Source organism: Eretmochelys imbricata, chromosome 3 (genome assembly GCF_965152235.1).
Source record: "Eretmochelys imbricata isolate rEreImb1 chromosome 3, rEreImb1.hap1, whole genome shotgun sequence".
NCBI lineage: Eukaryota > Metazoa > Chordata > Testudines > Cheloniidae > Eretmochelys > Eretmochelys imbricata.
The window spans coordinates 105635466-105657740 of NC_135574.1; the positions used below are offsets into that span (position 1 = coordinate 105635466).

The 22275-nt window shown below is 42.7% G+C and overlaps 1 protein-coding gene across 1 annotated transcript; it reads left to right on the forward strand.

The window, feature by feature from the left end:
• The first annotated feature begins 495 nt into the window (after positions 1 to 495).
• Positions 496 to 7823, forward strand: SMIM28 (small integral membrane protein 28). The gene is made up of 2 exons (XM_077811773.1): positions 496 to 606; positions 7455 to 7823. The coding sequence occupies exons 1-2, from the start codon at positions 496 to 498 to the stop codon at positions 7821 to 7823; spliced, it is 480 nt and encodes a 159-aa protein (XP_077667899.1).
• Positions 7824 to 22275: the final 14452 nt, after the last annotated feature.

The window sequence follows — 22275 nt, forward strand, 5'->3', positions numbered from 1 at the left end:
GAGAAAATTTGGCTTGATTCCCCCTCTCCCCCTTTCTTACAAGGTGCACGGAACTTTCTCTCTGGCATAGGAACTCTTTAAAACACCCCAAAAAGATATTTATTAGATATCTAAATTTAGAAAATTATTTATCCACAAAGAGTCAGGACCATGTGGTAACAGATTCACATGCAAATTCCACTTTAATAATCCTAGTGCAGGGAACTCTCCAATCAGAATGCTACCCCGTCCCTGATACCTGATGCCAGCTTTTCTGGTAATGTAGGCCAACGAAGCAAATCCAGAGAGATTGAGTTGGAACTGAGAGTAGCATCTGAGATCTATTTGGTTGGTTTTTCACTCTTTCCCCTCCTCACCACTGTCAACAGGGAAGAATTTATAAAGGATCATTAGCTGAGAGCCTCCCATCTGGGTCTGGACTAAGAGGTGAGGGCACTGGTTAAAGCTGTGAAGCAAGGTGGAAGGACTAAAACGGAGTTTCAGGTTAATGAAAGCATGAGGTGGCTCTTAGGTAGCAGCTGGAGGAAATTTGGACATGCTGACAGGGGAAACTACGACTGGTTAACTAGTGAACCAGGTGTGCCACTTCTGGAAACACAGTTGCAGGTCAGTACCATGGCTTCTCTTTTGGCAATGTTCTTTGGCTTTTTTTGTGAAATGCCTTGGTGTATGTGACAGTGGTAATGACTGGATGTTGGGACAGTAGAATTTATACCAATGGAAACAGAGATAGCATTTAATTACAGAAAGTTGATGAATTTCCTCATTGCATTTAGCTTGCTTTTCTCCTACAAAAACACAAATATATTTAAGCTTTAAAACTTAAGGAAAAACTTGCAGTTATAGGCAGCAAAAGAAGTTTCATTTTCCAAATGAATTAAAAAATGAGTATGCTGCATTCTACATTTTATACTTCCTTTCTTTTGTTTTTAAATATATACACACGCACTCTTTGGCTCTGATCCCTAGAAGCCCTTCTACAGCTGTTAGAGTGAGTAGTACTCAGCAATGAACTCTTGTTCTCTAAGCTTTACAATGATTACTTCTTAGTGGAGGGGAAATATGTAGGGATGTGGGGGAAGGGAAACGTCTGTCAGAGATGAAAACACAGCCTGCTTTTCCATTGTTGCCTGGGATGTACTGAAACCAGTCTCCGCTTTAAAGGTGCAAGGTTAACCCTGATGTAAATCCACCAAGTTGAGCAGAGTTACACCAGGAATGAGATTGAAAGCTGCAGCAAACAAGACATCAAGCACACTGGAACAAAACAAAATAAGGAAAGTGGGGTTTTTTATGTCCCTGAGATGGTAACTAATTCCAGATTAAGTTAAACAGAACTAGCCCATTACTGGCACTACCAGAACAATAATAGATGGCAAAGCCTTCATCCTGTTAAACGAACATCCTTTTGTCAACAAAAGTGACCCGTGATGAAAAATAAAATATAAATTCTTTGCAACAAACAAACTCACTCCTGTTGTGCTTCCATGCTAACAGACATATGAATAACTTTGAAAATTGAGATTAACGTTACTCTGTAACAAAATAATGTTTATATAGACAGATAATTACTATTAAAATAGGATTTTATACATTACATATTTATATAGATACACATCAAATGAATATTTTCTGTGTCAATCAATTTAACATTCAATAATGCTGTGAAAACTGTTTTTAAAAAAAATAAAAGAAACCTATTAAAAAATGAAGGTGACATTTTTCAAGGGTGCCTAAGTGAGTTAGGAGCACAAATCCAAATGACTTCTGATTGGAAGTTTTGGAAATTCTGCCTTCTTGTTTATCGCCTGCGCCTCCTTAAAAAAGCATGAATATATTCAATTCATCATTCAGTCCGTCTCCTGTTTCATATATATTTAGATTTACAATAATTCAAATATACTATCCAAGGCTCTGGGTGTCCTAATAAATCATTAGCAATATAGCAGCATTTAAAATAATAATTTTAGTAGGAACTCAGCAGCCAGGCATCTCCTTTCCACCCCTACATCATTCTAGGGGGCACACCTTCTCATAACTTCCCTTATTAAGTCATCATCTACAATGAGTCTGTCTGTGGATAGTGACAAGTTTTATTTTATCTAAATAGAGTTGACAATTGAGTTCCTCCTTATGGAAATGGATACAAACTCATCTGTTCTCTATTTTCATTCCTTTACCAACTAAGATGGGTGAAAAGCCCATCCAAACTGACAAAGGTCATGTAACTGGCAAGCTGGCAGTAGTGCATACCCAGCATGTTAAAACAATTACAGGCTGACTTCTAATGACAGGCTTTACGCCTTATGTTTCTTTCCAGTGCTCAGTTGTTTGAAACTTAACCCTTTCTTTCCGTTCCTCATGGGATGTAAATTAAGGGAGAGAGGATACATTTCACAGGAAGTTATTTATGTTTGAAGCTCTATAAACCAGTGTATGCCAATGGAAACTTAATTTTTAGTCTCTAAGGTGCCACAAGTACCCCTTTTCTTTTTGTGAATACAGACTAACACGGCTGCTACTCTGAAACCAATTTTTGAAGCGTCTCTCACAATTTTCTTAGTTTCTCCTTCCCCCTTCCTTTATTACAAAGGCCATTTCTCATGAATAGAAGAGAAGCTCATCTGCTCCTGTTGCTTCTTTCTCACTCAAAGTCATAATCCTTTGTTTAGGATATCATAATATCCACAACAACTAACTATGTCATCACACACAGAGGCTGTTGGCATCAGCGGAAGAATTTACCAAGGGTCATGGCGGATCTTTCCTCACTAGCAATTCTAAAAAAGTCAAGATCGGCTGTTTTCCTAAGAGATATGCTCTAGTTTGGGAAGTCACGTGTGTTATACAGGAGGTCAGGCTAGATGACCACAGTGTTCAGGCCTTAGACTCTATGAAATAAATGAAGGACAAGCAGCAGGAGCAAATGAGTCCAGAGAATGCCATCATTTAAATTTTAAGGAGTTTCTCAGTGCATGTTCTTTGCTTTTTCATCTAGACACTGCAACTTAGTGTTATTTGTTTTTAGACAGTTTCACTTTCTGGTACCCATGCACTTGTACATTTCTGCTATTTCGCTTCTCAGCACTTTGGAGGAAAATAGATTTTTTAAAAGGTGATTTTTTTTTAAATTGCATGAAAATATTTCTGTTCAAAACTTTTTCAAATAGATCTACATGAAATACTTTGCTTCTTAAAGGGACAGACAAGTCTTTATATCATGCAGCTTTCTTTAGTAATAATAATAATAATAATAATAATGAAATAATTTAAGAAAAGGGGATATAGAAAGTCTATAACAGATAAATCAAATAGTCTCCAAATACTCTTTTCCAGGAGATAGGTTTTTAGTATTCAGGTATGCCTATAAGAAATTTACTAGCTCTAAATGATTCTTGGATCAATCTCTCTAGTGTTTACAAAGATAATGTAAAGTGTTTGGCATGAGGCATATCAAAATAATCTCTCCTCTTCTGTATCCCAGACAAAGAGGTCAAATGTGAATTATGACTCAAGTGAGGACTGCAGCCCTGGCCTTAATAATGCACTTTTGATTAAAAATATCCAAATAATGCATTGGTTACCTAGAACCTGATTCTTCACAACATACTTCCCTTGGGGAGTCTTTTTTATCTGTGCAAAGCAAATGCAGAGATGTGAAACGTTACTGAATAGGCTTGGTAGTGATTTACACCAGCTTTTCACTGGTGTAAGTAATTACACAAAGGGCTAGACAGTTGATAATCTGTTCCTTAACCTCTCGATCAGTTTTGAAAGAGGAATCCATTGCCCCTCCCCCTCAAATTCAAAGAGACAAAACCAGACTGATCATTTTGAATACCAGCTAGTTCATATTTTAGTATCTATATTCAACACACAAAACTACACCAAAATAATATTATGCGCTCAAAGTCAAGCCCCCGAAAGTTGGGAAATGTCAGAGGTAAAGTTGCCTGTAAAACCTTAATTTAGTCCCCTTGTGTGTGCACACATTATGATAGTCTTGTCATGACATGGTCATGTGCTCTTTTTCCAGAGGTGCCCTGCCTCATCCAGAGGACAGGATGGACAGTGCTCATTTAATGAGCAGCATTCAATACACTGTTTTCTCATTATTTGGTGCGGCCCCAGGCCCTATTTACTATAAACTATTCAATCTTCAGAGCAAGGTTTGAATTATTAATTCCTCATAGGCTATTGTATGGTGTTCATCACTACAGTATCTGAGTGCTTTACAGATATGAAAGAATTTATTTTCATACACCCCAGGGAGATGAGGGGGTACTACAACTGGGAAACTGAGACTGAGAGATTAGGTTCAAAATGTCCCCTAATTTGGGCTCTCCAAACCCCAAGTCCTCATGTCAGGCACTCAGAAAATGAGGACACAATTAGCAACCACCTGGAAAAAAAGTTTGGTTTAAGTCAGGGATTCTCAATCTCTCTCTCTTTGAGGCCCCCACAACATGCTATAAAAACTCTAAGGCCCACCTGTGCCACAACTGTTTTTCTGCATATAAAAGCCAGGCCCCGCGTTAGGGGGTAGCAATCAGGGCAATTGCCCAGTGCCCCACACCACACGGGGCCCTGCAAAGCTGAGGTAGTCAGGATTCAACTTCAGCCCCCCTTTTTTGGGGGGGTGGGGGGAGAAGAGACTTGGGCCCCAGGGTTGCCAACTTTCTAATCAAACAAAACGGGACGCCCCTGCCCCACCCCGCCCCTTCCTCAAGGCCCCACTCGCTCTATCTCCCCACCCCACATCACTTGCTGTCTCCCACCGTCACTCACTTTCACTGGGCTGGGGTTAGGGTATAGGAGGGGTGAGAGTTCTGGCTGGAGGGGTTGGGCTCTAGAGTGGGGCAAGGGAGGAGGTTTGGGGTGCAGGAGAAGGCTCTGGAATGGCACAGGGGTGTTGGGGGATGTATGGGCTCTGGGCTGGGGGTGCAGGAGAAGCCTCTGGGCTGGGGGAGGGGGTTGAGGTTCAGGGGGGATGAGGACTCCAGATGGGGGCACAAGTTCTGGGGTGGGGCCGAGGGGTTTGGGTGCAGGAGGGGGCTAGGGTGCAGGGCAGTGTTCCCTCTAATTTTTTTTTTACTTCCATGCGCGGAATGAATTTTGTTATATATTTTGTTTGACATATCACCTTCACATTGGTGCACATAACAAAATTCATGTGGTGGGGGTGGGGCTGAGGGGTTTGGGGTGTAGGAGGGGGCACAGGGCTGGGAAAGAGGGTTGGGGTGGGGCTGGAAATGAGGGGTTTGGGATACAGGCTGCCCTGGGGCTGGGGTGGGGAGAGAGAGAGAGGATTCCCCCCAGCCCTCTCTCACCACAGCAGCTTGGGGCTGGGTGAAAGGTGCCTCTCCATGACAGCTCTGGCGGGCCTGGGCCGAGGAGGGGCACCTCTCCCCACTTGCCTGCGTGGCCCTTGAGAGCCAGCTGCCCAGCTTACAGGGAATGTAGGTACAGGGTCCTGGTGGTACTTACCATGGCTCCCAGGAAGCAGATGCCGCCCCCACAGCTCCCATTGGTCACAGTTTCTGGCCAATGGGAACTGTGGAGCTGGCACTAGGGGCAGGGGCAGCGTGCGGAGCCTCCCTGGCTGCCCATGTGCCTAGGGGCCGCAAGGACCTGGCAGCCACTTCTTGAAGCTGCGCGGAGCTAGCCTTAGCCCCGGTATCCTGCTGTACGACCACTGGACTTTTAACAGCCCATTTGGCGGCGCCGACCGGAAGGTTCAGGGTCCCTTTTCAACCAGGCGTTCCGGTTGAAAACCGGATGCCTGGCAACCCTAGCTTCAGGCCCTTGTAGTAGGGCTTCAGCTTTCTGCCCTGGGCCCCAGCAAGTGTAATGCCGGCCCTGCTCGGCAGCCCCCCTGAAATCTGCTTGTGGCCCCTGCTGGATGCCTGGTTGACAACCACTGTTCTACACGCTCCATTTTGCTAGAGGGAGCCGAAATTTAATTTTACTTTCTTCTGACTTGTTACTTCTTCATGATCGCATATTTATAACCGAATAGTATAGGTGGAAGGGTCATGGTACATAGACAACTGAACATGAGGTCCCAGTGCAATGCTGTGGCTAAAAAGGCAAACACAATTTTTGGATATATAAGCAGGGGAATGCCAAGTAGGAGTAGGGAGGTGATTTTCTCTCTGTATATGGCACTAGAGAGACCATTACTGAAACACGGTGTCCAGTTCTGGTGTCCACACTTCAAAAATGACATTGAAATATTGGAATGGGTTCAGAAAAGCTATACCAATGATCTGAGGTCTGGAAAAATCTGTTTTATAATGAGTATCTTAAGGAGCTCAATCTATTTAGTTTATCAAAGAGACGGTTAAGAGGTGACCTGATCACATTCTATAAGTACTCACCTGGGGAAGAGATGTCTGATAGCAGATAGGCCTTTAATCTAGCAGAAGAAGGCACTACAAAAGCCAATGGTTGGAAGCTGAAGCCAGACAAATTCAGACTAGAAAAAAGGCACAGATTTTTAGCAATGAGGGTAACTGACCATTACAATAATTTACCCATGGATGTGGTGAATTCTCCATCACTTGAAGCCTTAAAATGATGATTGAATGTCTTTCTAAGAAATGTGTCGGCTTGGCAGAATTCGATTTTTTTTTAAAATATTTCAACCAACAGTTTGTTTTTAAGCATTTTCCCCCCCAATTTTTAATCAATTTAAATTTTTGTGGCAGAGTAAAATTACTGGTTTTAAGCATTTTATTTTTCTCCATTTAAATACTTAAATTTTTACACAGTTGTTGGAAATTATGTGAGGGTCAGGTAATAGGCAAGTGACAATTATTTTGTGACTGTAGATTCTGAGATTCAAAAAGTTAAAGCTTTATAACCGTTAACACACAAATTGTCGACATCATGTCAATATACACAAAGTAAATATCCTTATATCAAACTCTAAAGTTCTCAAGCAGCATTTTTCTTACATTGCCAGTCTGTAAGTTTTGGTCATCAGTGGAAAATGTTTTTTCATCAGTTTCTGTGTGTATGGTGAACTTGGCATTTACCCACATTCACCAATAATAATATAATCCTGCCAGGCCTAAAGATATGTTATTGCTCAAACAGAAGTTATGGGCTTCATGCAGTGGCTGTCTGACCTTTTTCCTTCTGTGGACCACTTCAGAGAGATCTTCCTCTAAACCCTTCCTCCCCCACCCCCAATACATCAATTCTGCCAGACCTTGGTTCTCAAAGGGTTTCATTTTGTGGATTACCAGGGTGGGCTCTGCAGACCACTGATCTACATACTACAGTTTGAGAACAGCTACTATGGAAGATAGGAGATCACCAAATAAATAGAAGCAGAAGCATTTGGTGAATGAAGGAGCGGGGATGTATGTATCCAACAGTTAAAGTAAAAAGGGAGCCAAAAGAGAGATTTCAAACTGAAGAAGTTTCCTTGTTTGTTTTCATTACAGAGCAGACATCAGATCAGCTCCACCAAAGAGGACATAGAACCATTTCTATGCATCATCCTGCCTGCCACCATGCTGCTCTTCCTGGCATTCCTGCTGCTCTTCCTATATCGCCGCTGCCAGCGACCTAGCCCCCAGGGGCAGATCTTCAGTATTGATCTCCCAGAGCACCTACCTGAGCGTGATGTGTCTGATTTCCTTTCGGTGCTGCCCTGGAACAGTGAGCAGAACTTCCACTACTCCACTCTGCTCCCTGAAGCCACCTTCCTCACTGTAAGCTTGCCTCCATCCTATGAGGAGGCCACTATGAAACCTCCTATGGGAGAGGCTCACACTGAGTTTTCTCAGGATCCAGTGCCTCCTTATGAATAGAGTACACACTGGTCAACCAACAGTAAATAAACTTCCTAAGGAAACACCTTTGGCTGAAGCTTGCAACCCGTCAAGGCATAAACATGAGACCACTAGTCATTAACATTAGTGACAAAATTTTCAAACAAGGAAACAACAAAATTAATGGAGGAAGGAGCTTGGGTTGATGTGGGATTACTTTAACACATTTAATGATGCAGCATTTCTAACCTCAATTCACAGCAACAAATACCAGGTTGGTGTGGGATGAGAGGAATTGTGGGGATAAAATGAATGATGTACCTCCTAAATTAACCTAAGTGAGTGTCCTTCAATTTAGAGAGCTGAATCTAGGATGTGGGCTATCAGCTATGAAGGGAGGCAAACTGTACTGGATATATGCCAATTACCAAAAGGGCTTTTATCACAGAAATCTCTTCCTTTGTTTGTTTGTTTTTTAATTGAGTTCTTGGTAATTGCAGTAACTTAATTTGAAGCATCTCTATTAACAAACTCACTGTAATGTAATGACACAGATCTCAGGAAAAGTGAACAAGAAACGAGGCCTAAAAAGTATTGTTGGTGAATACCACCAGTAGGCTCAGAGTCAGGACTATAATCAGTATATCAAGATTTTGCAGTCTGCCTTTCAGTGCAGCAATGAGACTCAGTGTGACAAGCAGAAAGGAGCAGAGGTGATTCAAACATTTTGGGTTAAGTAGAAACAGACATCGTGGCAACTGGTGGCACAGCTGGCTATTCATGCAGCTGATAAGCAGATGTGCAGTCCCATAAGTTGTGGGGGGCTGATGGTTTTATTTTGTTTTGTTATTTAAAAGTTTAAAAAGAAATCAAACCCTGTAACCTGTCAGTGCTGGACATGACGTGCAATGTATAAAGATTTAGAAAAAAAAATAAATTAAACTGTGAGAAAACTATTCTGTGTTTCAAACAAATGTAAATTTAGGTGTTTAGATACAGAAATAGGATTAAAGGAACTGGAGGAAATATGCGGGCAGTGGAATTTACTCAGCAACTGTCTAACAACGCTTACAAAAAAAATGCAATTTATGTTACTCCGTAACATGTAATTCCACACTGTGGAGGAAAAGTAGTACCCATTTTTGATCAATTGTGCAGTTACAACAGTACTAAGCCACTTGTGTAGTCAGGGCTCAGGAATTATACAATGGCTTCATGAAAACATTCTATGAATTGAGTTATTATGTAGACACTCATACTGTAAGCAATAACGACATATAGGTTATTTCCCTTACAGAATGCAGCCCAAAAACATCACGCAAAAGTAATCTTACTGAAAACAAAATGTATGACAGGAGAAATCACAATACAAGAGAGGTTTCAGAGTAGCAGCCGTGTTAGTCTGTATTCGCAAAAAGAAAAAAGGAGGACTTGTGGCACCTTAGAGACTAACCAATTTATTTGAGCATAAGCTTTCGTGAGCTACAGCTCACTTCACCGGAGTAAGGTGTGCATACATCTCTAGCCTTAAAATGGCAAATTCATTTAGAGAGGTCGACTTTTAACTAAAATGACTGAAGTAGCAACATGTTTACAACCCTAAAGAACTCAGCCTCTCCACCAAGCTGTTTCTATCTTGTTACTCTACCTTGATAGCATCAGAGACCCAGCCTCTGGCCTCAGGTTTCACTTCTAGTTGGCCCAGTTATATTTGCCAGTGATTTTACACGATTAAGGGTGACTTGTCATGACAGTTATCTCCCAGAAGGGTATTTACACAGCTGTCCTCTCCAAAGAGATGAGGAGTGTCATTGTCAATCTCTTGCTCACTGATTATTTTCTCAAATCCATCTTTGGACAAACAGTTTGGGGTTCCTATTTGTTTGTAATCCCATGTACATTTGAAAGATGGATGTTTGTTCAAATTTCAGTGGTGACAAGAGCACATCCAGAATTCAGTTTATTTCCCCCGCACATAGTGCTTTTTGTATTTTATTCAGAGTTAGCATCTCTCACCCTGCCCTAACATAGTGGTATCTGCTTTAGATATTAATTGGTCCCTGGCTGAAGTTATGCCTAAAGCCACTTCAATGTCCCACTTAAGTCAAGTCTCATTTTCCTATAATTTCATTTTAATATTATGCCTACTCGATATCAAGTGTGGATTCTAAGTAAATTAACATTGATTTGTCATAATGGGCCTGAATCCAGAAACCCCAAAACTATGGTTCCAATCAAAATCAATACCTCCACCGCAAATGTGAATTAACTCATCTCTAGAATCACATGAAGTTATTTTAGATCAATTCAGCACATGACCTGTCTGAGCCTGTTGGTAGGTGGGTACTTATTTTTAAGTGCTAAATGGTTATTGACCAGTTAGATCACGAAAGCAAACTTATTTTAGGTCAGGTTTGATGACTCAGGCTCATCCAGTTGATTTGTGTCTGACAATGCAGTAAAGTAATAAATATACAGATAAGCCATGATTTTCAGAACTCCACCAATCAGTAGATTCCAAATTCATTTCTGTTCACCACTTCCAAAGTTCATGTAAAAATAGAAATTTGTTTTTTGAACGTTTTTATAAGTTTTGCAAACTTCTCCCTAGACCACTGTAAAATTGTTATTTATTTATACACTTATGCACATTTGTTTGAATTTGGTGAAGTTTGGAGTTCATTAAAAATTACAGTCTTAGCAGATATGTGGAGTATTTATGGAAGTGAATTCATGGTGATTTGAAAGATAATTATGTACAGTTCTCTCTCCAAAAAGATGCTAGATGCTCCGAATAAGACTATGATGTGTGCATAAGCTCTCCTAATAAGCATTTGCTGGTCCTTACAAGGAGAATTTGAGAACTGCAGTGCCCCAGTTATTAAAAAGGCCTCCTAAAGCTTGAAGGCCAATCTCTGTTTCTTGGCCTCTCCGCTAAGGCTGCCAACAAGAGTGCAAATAGTGATCTGGATGTGGTTAGTTTGAGAATCTAAAGATGCAAACTGGAGTAAATTAATTGTATGTACGTGCTGTATTATTTCCTTTTTACACATGGAGGCTTCATTGTGCAAAGTCGTGCACGTGCAGAGTCCTGATCTCCAGTAATACATACAGGTTGAAAAGCAACGCAAGTTTAGTTACTCTGGGTATAAGAAAGCAAATGAGCTAGACTGAAGATCTGCTTTGCACCGTAGGAGCTTATAAACTAAAAACTCTTAAATAAAATTGCTTTATGTTTGCGCACTGAACTGGCCCTTGGCACCCATTCTTTGCTGCAAGCTAGCTCATGAATATTCACTAGTACTCTAGCTGTGACCGGCTATACTTTAAACACAGTTCAAGAGATTCCCTTTATAAGTGAAAATTCCTACTATGCTTCTGGTACAGTGCTTTTAAATTTCACTATTGCTGAATAGCCTCAAGGCATCAACACTTAAGTGAATGCATTTTAAAAAATTCTCTGGTTTGTAACAAGTTGCCAGTAAGAATATTTATTGCCTTATTTCAAAGATTATAGACACTTGGTGGTGGTTTTTCTTTAGAGTCATTATTACCATGCTGATTGAAGACAGCGCTGTTCAAAACAGAACAAACATTTTTCTTAGACAAGTACCCTTTTCTCCCAACACCAGAGATTTTCACCTACCCAAAAAAGTTTTTATTGTTTTTGTTTTTAAATTCACCCCTCCCCCCCCCTGCACATACAAATCCCATCATTAGACTCAACTGACCAAACAATTAAATATTAAAATGTTTTAATTTGGAAAAACTGAAAATAAACATTTTTTTAAAAACCCAGCTCTAGGTAAAATTGTTACTGTCATAAGAATTGGGGGAGCAGTTCATTGAAAACAATGTATTAATTGAACGGAGTCCCTTTTCTGTTCACAAATTATGCATGAACAGATTGCAATTCCTATGAATGTGTATGTTCACATTTACTCATTGCTCAACATGAATGAGTTTCAGCCTATGGAATGCTTGTAAAGGGTCTGCTGTGAGTTACGGCTATTTGCTATTCAGGAGTCACACTATGTGATTGATCACATGGTATCATTTCTCTTCCTTGACTGGATGATCATAGCTTCAGTAAAAAAACAGGAAGAGGGGGGTGAATAAGGATCTTGAGGTCTGATTCTCTCAAGCAGTTCAGAGAAGTTCTTGCAGAGGGGTTGCGGGAGGGAAAGAAAGAGTTTTCCCACTAACATTTGTGTAAATAAAATCTGAGCCTTTTCCATGAATGTTTGGGAAAGTGAATAAAGAGAGGGTGTGAAATGGTCAAAATAAATTTATTTTCCTGAACTATTCACTCAGCTCCCATTCTAATCGAATAGAGAGTTCATTGTCAAAAATAAAATACCAGCGTAAAACAAGAACACAGGCCTGTAATACTCAAAGTCAAACAAGACATCCCAGTATGTAAATCATTACTTAAGAACAGCCAAGCAGACAAAGTTCTGAAGAGCCCAGGATGTATCTTTTTCCCTTAATGCCCATCTCCGAAACTGCAGCAGTTTTTCCACCTGGCTTTCCCCACATTTAAATCCACCACCCTTGAGAAACAAGGGCCATAATTCTTCCAGGCAGGAAAAAAAAAAAGCGCATAGAGTCTCTCATCCAAAGCCTTCCCTATCTCTCCTTGAATTTGGGGCAGGTTCAGACTAGCATCTCTCCACCAATCCTTTGGTATGCTTCTCGTGAAGCAATTGCTGCACAGCACTATTGTAAACCTACTTCTTATTGTGGACTTCTGTGTTTTCATGCACTAGGGGTGAATCCATTCCTCAAAAGCATCATTACCAGCCATCTAGCATACTAAAGCATCCTAAACAGGAAGAAGGATATGCACAGGGATGAAAAATAGTAGAGCACAAGCCAGTTCAGAGGTAACCGTCTTATAAACCTGCTTCCTGCATCCCACCCCTGGATTCCCATTCTATTTAATTCACTTTTATGTCAGATACAAAAAAGTAATACAAGAGGGGAAACAATAATTCTGTATATTGACTGTGCCCACCATTCAAAACAAAGCATAAATATGCAACATGTCATCTTCTAGCCATAGTCTGGAATATCTGTTTTTCATTACAAAGTGTTTTGCATACAACAAGTTGTCATTACCATGTTAAATGGATACTGTCAAGTTCAGAGCGATTTCTGAAAACTCATTTCCTCACCTATGCAACACGCATTCATTTAGATTATTAAAGCAAAGTTATTTTAAGACTAATATACCTTTGTGTGGTGGAAAGGGGTAGCTTTAAATTGTTGGATGCTGTCATGGACCAGCACATGGCTAGGCATGCCTAGTGGTCAGAGCTGAAAGCAGGAACCAGAGTCAGAAACTGAGCAAAGGAGCAAGGCAGGGAACAAGGCAAGCACAAGAGACATTTCAGTTGCAGGCATAAGCGTTGAGCAGCCACCAGCCAAGTGTTATTGCTGGGTTTAAGAGCAGTTCTGGCAGTGCTATTCAGCCAATCAGGCTGACTGATTAGGGATTGCAGCTGAGGTTAGCTAGCCGATCCCAGGCCCAGCTGCAGGCCCTCTTTCCTGACAGAGGACAAGTCATTTTATTTTTAAAAAGTTGACTAAATATTTTTAGCCCAGAGAAACAAGAAATGGTAGACCAGTTCTTAAGGATTGTTTCTCTCACTACCAACTCCAGGCGTGCCTCCCACTATTTAGTCACAGGTGTTTTTACATACCTCAGGAAACACCATGATCAGGACCAAACAAAATAATCACAATTATTAACCATAGCTATTTTATTATTAAAGGAACAACATGAAAAACAAACAAGACAACATGAATGACAGAATACAAGTGATAAATTTGTTAGTTCCATTACAGTCTCTTTTGTATGTTCTTCTGTGGACATTTTTTAAACAGAGAGATTATACCCTTGAGAGTGAACCTGCCTTTGATGGGTCATTTTTCTCTCCGTAAGTTAAGACCAAAGTATATTGTTTCCCCAAATTACCATGAATTCAGTTTTAGTATCTCATTAGATACTTAAAACAGTTTATATATGGCAAAATAATTTGTTTAAGGACAAAATCTGTCTAGTTAATAACCTAAACTGTCCATAATTGGACAAAGCAAGCAACCTAAACTAAATCCTATGAAGTGGAAGAAAATATTTAAATTAGTTACTTAGAAGAAGCCATTTAGGGAGTTGTCTTAAAACAGACTAATTAAAAATACTAAGAACCATGGCCAATTAAATCTCACTATTCTTCTGTTTAGCTCCGGTCTCCTCTTCAGGAATACATGGTCAAAATGTATGGTAAACAACAGGAGAAACTGTTAATCTTTTAAATTGAAACAGCATTTCAGTATTCCAATAAAAACATTACAAGGGCTATAAATCCAATCACTTGGCAGTGTATTAGGGTATGTCTACGCTACCTGCTGGATTGACAGGCAGTGATTGATCCAGTGGGGATCTATTTATCGCATCTAGTCTAGACACAATAAATTGATCCCCTCACCCCCACCCCGAGCGCTCTCCCATCGACTCCTGTACTCCACTGCTGCGAGAGGCGCAGGCGGAGTTGACGGGGGAGCAGCAGAAGTCGACTCACCGCAGTGAAGACACCACGGTAAGTCGATCTAAGTACGTCGACTTCAGCTACGTTTTTCACGTAGCTGAAGTTGCGTAACTTAGATTGATTCCCCTCCCTCCCTCACCCCCAGCGTAGACCAGGGCTAAGTTACTGTTCTCTCACCAATGCATGCTGACGTTTTGGGGAGGTTTATCCTTGTCTGTCAGTGGCAGCTTGCTTATAGAGATGGATGGACATGCGCTCACTTCAGAGTCTTTTATATACTCTTATTTTCCATTAAATTATTGGAAAACATCTTTCAGGTTTGTTTAGATTCAAGCTGGTTGCTGTCACTCTCTCACTGGCTCCATGTTTTCATGGGTAATCCTTAGGAGCCTCCTCATCTTATGAGCATGTAGTTCATTAATGAATAGACATTTCTTTAGTTGCCTTTGTTTTAACTCTTTTTATTCAGTCCATCCTCTAAAATATTCTATTTTTTTGGAGTTTGACAGGTAATGAAATTCTGTTTTCAGAAAGTACAAACACACACTCTTGCTCTTTTATTTTAAAGATTTTCAGTTCTCAAAACAGTCTTTTAAAATTAAATAACTTTAAGAAAGTTTTTAGGTTAATTTGACTATACAAGAGTTTTTGGAACAATGGTTTCTCTTGTCATCCCTAGTTGGGTAAACGTTTACTTGCACACTCCCAGTAATTATTTTATTCCCCATTAATATAAGTATTCTATACTTAAATGGCTTCTTACTTCAGTAATTAATTTAGCAAGATTATTAGGTTCCATGTTGATACATAAAGCATTTTATTATTTATATAGTAATGATATTAGGAGTTTGCATTTAGCTAAAATATTTACTAATCTGCATTTGACAAATGCCTTTGTCATTTCAACATTTAAGAAATAAAGTTTAAAAAAATTTCCAACTACATGTGTTTTTCCTGGAATTTCAAGAAAAGATTTTCCTTTGAAAAGAAAAGGTATGGCCACTTTACAACCTCAGTTTATGGCTCTGATAACATATTCCACACTTTTTTTTTTTTTTTACAATTAGGTCTCTACCTAAACAAATATTTTACACACTTGATGTTTGCTTTTTCTTGAGAGACTGGAGCAGAAACCTTCTGGTATGTCTTTGATTAGCTTTAACATAACTAGCTAAACATATTATATTTCCAGTTATCCTGGCTATAACATACTTGTAGCTGTATCTTAATATTCAGTAAACATGCAAGGTTTGTTACAAAGTTTATATTTGTATTAATATTTTTGCATCAATATTGAGGTCTCTCACCTACACCTTTCACTGTTTCTGTTTTTGAATTTGTGAGCTTGAACAATGAAGCTATTCAGCCAGAAACTAATATATTCTCAAATACATCAGGAGGAATAGTAAAATGCAGTTATGGCCAGAGAAGTGACTATGAAAACAACAGTGCAGTTTAATTCAGTACACTGTATCTTCAATTCACATCCACTTACTTGACTGACAAAACCAATTTTTCCTCCTGTTAGTACTGCAGAGCAATATATCCATGGGAGAAATGACTGGATTCCAGTCTGACTCATGCATTAAAGTTATGAACTAAAATCCAAAACAGCAGAATTTTTCTTACCACTAATGTAAGAAACAAGATAACCTGGGGTTTGACATTCAATCTGAGTTAAGTTTGCAGTACTGGCAGTTAGAAAAATAAAGTAAACAGAGGACATTAGCTATGGAGATCAAATGAGAGAGAGAATACAAAATCCCATTCTGTCTTTTTCTGACTAGAAACTAACTTTAAGAGGCAGCTAGTCCAGTTAGACACAACCACCAGTTTAATGCACTATTAATGCTGCACTACTCAGGTGCAGCATTTCTGGAAATAGTCAGCTTGAGGAGAAATCCAGAGCTATGAAAGTGGGTAGCAATGTCCCTAACACTGGCCAGGTGGCAGCAGAGGTAGATTAGGACTTTGTGGGGCCCTGGGCCAGAGCAAGTGGGTGCCCCTCCCCAACCCTTCCACTTTTAGTACCCCCTGCCTCCCCACCCCACTCCTGATTGGGAGCTGGGTCAGGGCACGGGGGCTTCCCCCGCTCCCCAGCAGGAGCTTCAGGCAGAGCAGGTTGAGGTACAGGGGCACCCATCTTTACAGCCCCCCCCCCCATAGGGGCCCTTGGGCATGGGCCCTGTTGGCCCAGTGGCTTAGTCACTGCTGGTCGGCAGGATCCTTAGCACACGACACCAAGAAGTCCAGGTGATGCTGCATTTCAATTTAGTTAAATGGGCAATGTTAAACTTGTTGCTATTCCCTACACTTTTGTTTTCCCTTTCTGTAATATCATGATCACAGCTTCCAATCTTCAGCGACTTATCTTGAGCTGTGTGTGGAAACATTTGTCCAATTCAAAACATTTTAGCCTGCCATTGTTTAATGCTTTTTGGACGTGTGTTGTCTGGTTCTTGTGCCACTTCTGTTTTTAAAATAAGTTAAAAGCTCTTAAAAATATTGATGATATTATCTCTACACTGCCTAATTCCCCTTAAATCCGATCCTATATTTGGGTCTTGGCCTGCCTTCTTTATAAAGGCAGATGCAAAATAACTTAATAACGCTTAATATCTCAGGGGGTTCTTATTCTCTGGTCCTAATTCCTTGTCATTCTTTCTTAAGCTGGCTGATGGTTTCCTGTAATATTTGTCTGCTGCATAGATGCTTGAGAAGTATTTTAGAGCTATTATTGCTTCACCTGATAGTTTTACTGTATTTCTAGATCTGCCAGCATTTCCACTGGAGCCCTGTATTTGCATGATTTTTTAGCTCACCTTTATGAGCTCTCCCAGCTTAAGACTTGATGGCTTATAAAATAGGCACTTTCTTCCATTGTGTTTCACCTTTAAGTCACTGGTTTGAATGCTGCCTGGTAGAGATGAGGGGGTTTCCCACCCTGCCACAGTGCAGCTCAGATTAGTAAAGAGAGGAGGCAGTTCCCTGATCCTCAGCCACACAACCCTGGCGCAAGTTTAAAGCTTCTTTGATGTAGCTCTAATTTACACCACTGGAGTGAAGTCTCCCAGGGACGTTCCACTAGTGGAAGATCAGGGCACCCCTCCCCATCCTGGACATACCCCTTTCTCACCTTATGCCAAGCGCATGAGGGTGGCTGATGCAAGAGGCAGCAGAGACATTTCTACCAGCTTTATGTTAGCAGATAGTTCGTGTACACAAGGGAAATTCTCACTGGTTATTTCCAGCTGTTTTAAGGCCACTTGAAAGTGGCTTTAGTAACTGGAGAATCCAGCACCAAAAGTCAGAAGTTGTCATAAATATAAAGGGAAGTCTAACCACTTTTAAATCCCTCCTGACCAGAGGAAAAAACTCTTTCACCTGTAAAGGGTTAAGAAGCTAAAGATAACCTCGCTGGCACCTGACCAAAATGACCAATGAGGAGACAAGATACTTTCAAAGCTGGAGGGCGGGGAAACAAAGGGTTCTCTCTGTCTGTGTGTTGTTTTTGCCTGGACCAGAGCAGGAATGCAGGTCAGAACTCCTGTAAAGGGCTAAAAAGCAATATAGTTAGACATGCATTAGATTCGGTTTTGTTTAAATGGCTGATAAAATAAGTTGTGCTGAATGGAATATATATTCCTGTTTTTGTGTCTTTTTGTAACTTAAGGTTTTGCCTAGAGGGATTCTCTATGTTTTGAATCTGATTACCCTGTAAGGTATTTCCCTTCCTGATTTTACAGAGGTGACTCTTACTTTTTCTTCTTCTTTTAAGAACCTGATTGTTATTTCATTGTTCTTAAGATCCAAGGGTTTGGGTCTGTGTTCACCTATGCAAATTGGTGAGGATTTTTATCAAGCCTTCCTCAGGAAAGGGGGTGTAGGGTTTGGGAGGATTTTGCGGGGGAAAGACATTTCCAAGCGGGCTCTTTCCCTGTTATATATTTGTTGGATGCTTGGCGGCGGCAGCAATAAAGTCCAAGGGCAAAAGGTAAAATAGTTTGTACCTTGGGGAAGTTTTAACCTAAGCTGGTAAAAATAAGCTTAGGGGGTTTTTCATGCAGGTCCCCAGATCTGTATCCTAGAGTTCAGAGTAGGGAAGGAACCTTGACGAAGTCATCACTCTTACTCCTTCCTAATGAAAGTTAAAACACTTTGGCAAGAGAAGTGTGGAAAGTTTACACTGCCATTCCCTTTGTTGTAAGATAGTCCTAGAAAGTGAAGTCTCCAGTGTCTCTCTCAGCATCATCCAGGAGTTCTAAATTCACCACCCACCCACCCACCCACCCTTAATATATTGTCCCAGTTTCTGAAAGTCAGGGCGATTTCGATTCCAGGAATATTTCCTTGTTGGGAAAGAAATAAGTTGACATAAGTACACAGGCACTTTAAAAAAAAACAAACACACACCACAACAGTGAGGGTAATTAACCCATCGGAACAACTTACCAGGGAGTGGTGGGACTTTCTCCAGCACTCAAAGCCTATAAAGCAAGACTGGATTTTTCTCTAAAAGATATGCTCTGGCTCAAGTTATGGCTTGATGCAGAAATTATTGGATGAAATTCTGTGGCCTGTGTTATTCAGGAGATCAGAGTAGAGGATTAAAAGAGTCCCTTCTGACCTTAAATATCTATTATTCTTAGCTAATTTATTTTCAACAGGTACACACTCTAGAACTGAGACATCAGATGCCAAAGACAAGTGCTACTTATAAGTCACAGATAACTCAAGTATTCAAGCAGACAGCTCTGTGTGTTCAAACCTTCAGCTGGCATATTTCTCTCATAAAAATTGTCCAAGTTGCTCCATGACTATTTTTACTACTCCAAAACCACATTAAATCTTTTGTTATGACGAGGTACTTGGACTGTTACTCAGAAAATCCCTCATCCACCAAGCCATCCACCAATGTCTCAGTCAAAAAATCACAGAGCTGGGGGCTAAAGCATTGGGCAGGTGCAACACAAAAAGCTCACTTGAGTTTTATATAGTTCTTCCTCTCGCACAATAGACCACATCTTCACTCTAAACCAGCTACTAGAGCATTCAGGGGAATACAAGTTCCCTTTGTGCATCGCCTTCATGGGCTATGAGAAGGCGTTTGACAGTGTAAAGACAAACACTGTTCCTGAAGCTCTTTCAGAACAGGGTATCAGCATGAAATATATCACACTACTAAAGGAAGCAAACTCTGGCTGCAGTACGGACATATTGCTGTTCAATACCTTTCTCGATGGGGATTCAGAGGGGAGTGTGAAACAAGGAGATACAGTTTCACCAAAACTATTCACAGCCTGTCCTGAATTGGTTTTTCGACAAGCAGACTTGAAAGGCGGGATTAATATCAACGGCGAGCGGCTAAACCATCTCAGGTTCACAGATGATATAGTGCTGATAGCCAAAAATACAGCCCAGCTTGAGAGAATGTTTAAAGATCTGAATGCAAAAAGTAGTCAAGTTGGATTAAAAATGAACTGGTTGAAAATGAAATACATGAGATCAGATGTTCTGCCAAGAATCCAAATAACTCTTCACCTCCTCCCCCGAGCGTGCCGTGTCCCCACTTCTCTTCCCAGTGCTTGCCGCCACAAAACACCTGTTTCGCAGCGTAACAAGCTCCAGGAGGCAGGGGGGAGGAGCGTGCCCAGGGGAGGTGGCATGGAAGAGGTGTGGCCGGGGCAGGGATTTGGGGAAGGGGTTGGAATAGTGGTGAGCTGGAGCCAGTTTGCACAGGTTTGCTAGAACCGGTTGTTAAATTTAGAAGTCCTTTCAGAACTAGTTGTCCCACCAGGGAGAACTGGTTCTAAAAGGGCTTCTAAATTTAACAACTGGCCAAAAGTGGCACCTTATGCGCTGACTCTGTGGGTGCTCTGGGGCTGGAGCACCCATGGGGAAAATTTGATGGGTGCAGAGCACCCACCTGCAGCTCCCCGCCCTGCGCCCGGCCCCAGCTCACCTCACCTCTGCTCCACCTCCTTCCCTGAACGCCCCACCCTGGCTTCCCGCGAATCAGCTGTTTGTGCGGAAAGCCGGGGGCGGGGCTGAGAAGCAAGCGGCAGCTTTGCGCTCAGGTCCAGGGAGGCAGAGTGGAGGTGAGCTAGGGCGGGGCGAGGAGGGCTGCCCGCACCGCAGCAGGTAACCTGGGGGGTGCGCAGGGGAACTGCTCTCCGTCCCAGCTCACCTCTGCCTCCCTGGGCCTGAGCACGAAGCCGCTGCCTGCTTCTCAGCCCTCCCCAGCTTCCCACACGAACAGCTGATTCATGGGAAGCCGGGGGAGGGGGCAGAGAAGGGCAACGCATTCAGGGGAGGTGAGCTGGGGCCGGGTGCAGGGCGGGGAGCTGCCGGTGGGGGCTCTGCACCCACCAAATTTTCCCCGTGGGTGCTCCAGCCCCAGAGCACCCAGGGAGTCGGCGCCTAAGGGGCCACTTTTGACGTGATCGGTAGGGAGAGCAGCTGCTCCCCCACTAGCTATGCTCCCCCTCCCCTAGGGGGCAGAGGGACCTGCTGGATGCTTCCTGGGAGCTGCCCCAGGTAAGCACTGCCAGGACTCCCCACCTTGTCCCCCGACAGGTCCCTCTTGCTCTTAGGGATGGGGTGCGCACCCACTACAGTGGTCCACAAGACCCTCCTGCCCAGTTCTGGGGGCAGTCAGGGGAGCGGGGTGGATGGGGCAGGAGTCCCAGGGAGGACATCAAGGAACACAGGGGGTTGGATGGGGCAGGAGTCCTTGGGAGGCAGGGGTGGGCCACGACCCCCTCGTGGGGTGAGGAGGGAATCGGTTGTTAAGATTTTGGCAGCTCATTGGTGGCTTGGAATAGGGGCAGGGAGGGGGTGGAGACTTTGGGGAAGGGGTTGGAATGGGTGTGGGTCAGGGGCGGGGCAGGGGCAGAGTCAGGGTGGGGGGCAGAGGTGGGCTGAGCACCCACCAGTGCTAGCAGAAATTGGCACCTATGAGCAGGGTCACAGAGCGCTCCTCTCCCCTCCCCTCTCACCCCCCCGCCCCCGCCACGGTGGCAGGGGTGAGAGGAGCTGACAGCTCTCTCTCTTTCCCTGCCAGGGCCAAGTACTTGTGGATGCATTTATTCAGATGGCTCCACAGTGCACGAATTTTTGTTGAAATAGTGAGCATATGGCTGTTCATTTCTATGCATATTATGTATGTGCATGTGTCGATATAATGTTGTTGCCGGCATATTGTTGCAGATCCTCAGCATAACTGCTGTGTGTGCCTCCAGGCGGGGGGGCCCAAGGACACTTGGGCCTAGTATGCAGAGCTGCTGAGAGTGCCTCCAGGCGAGAGGGGGGGGTCAAGGACACCTGGGCCTAGTGCGAGGTGGTTTCATCGACACTCGTGGTCTTCCATCCCCTCGAGTTACCTAGTGGCCATGCCCCAGTGTCCCCAACAGTGTGATGTGCCTAATGCGTGTGTTTAACATGCTCCTCCAAAAGCAGTGAAATTTTAATTCCTGCGCACGTCTAGGGTGACCAGGTGTCTGGTTTTTGACCGGGAATACCCGGTCAAAAAGGGACCCTGGCAGCTCTGTTCAGCACCGCTGACTGGGCCATTAAAAGTCTGCTCGGCGGTGCTAAGGCAGGTTAGTCCCTACCTGTCCTGGCTGGCACCGTGCTGCGCCCCGAAAGCTGCCAGCAGGTCCAGCTTCTGGGCAGGGGAGTCCACACGCTGCCCCCAACCGGAGCACTGGCTCTGCACTCCCCTTGGCCAGGAAGGTCTGTCGGGGGGACTTGGGGTTCAGATCTCACCGGGTGTGATTTCCAGTGAAGGCGATGGCGCTAGAGAACCGCCCCCCCCCACACACTCTCTCTGTCTCGCCGGGACAGACACATCTCTGCAGAAGTGGCAGCCCGGCTCGGCAATCCTCCCGTTACTAGTGCTCAGGGTAACCCCACCGGGTGGCCCGTTTCCGCGCATGGTA

Bases quoted from the DNA above. Each gene is read 5' to 3' on its own strand.
- SMIM28 (XM_077811773.1), top strand. From the start codon at position 496: ATGAGGTGGCTCTTAGGTAGCAGCTGGAGGAAATTTGGACATGCTGAC. The intron at 607-7,454 runs GTCAGTACCATG...TTTTCATTACAG, and splicing joins TTCTGGAAACACAGTTGCAG to AGCAGACATCAGATCAGCTC.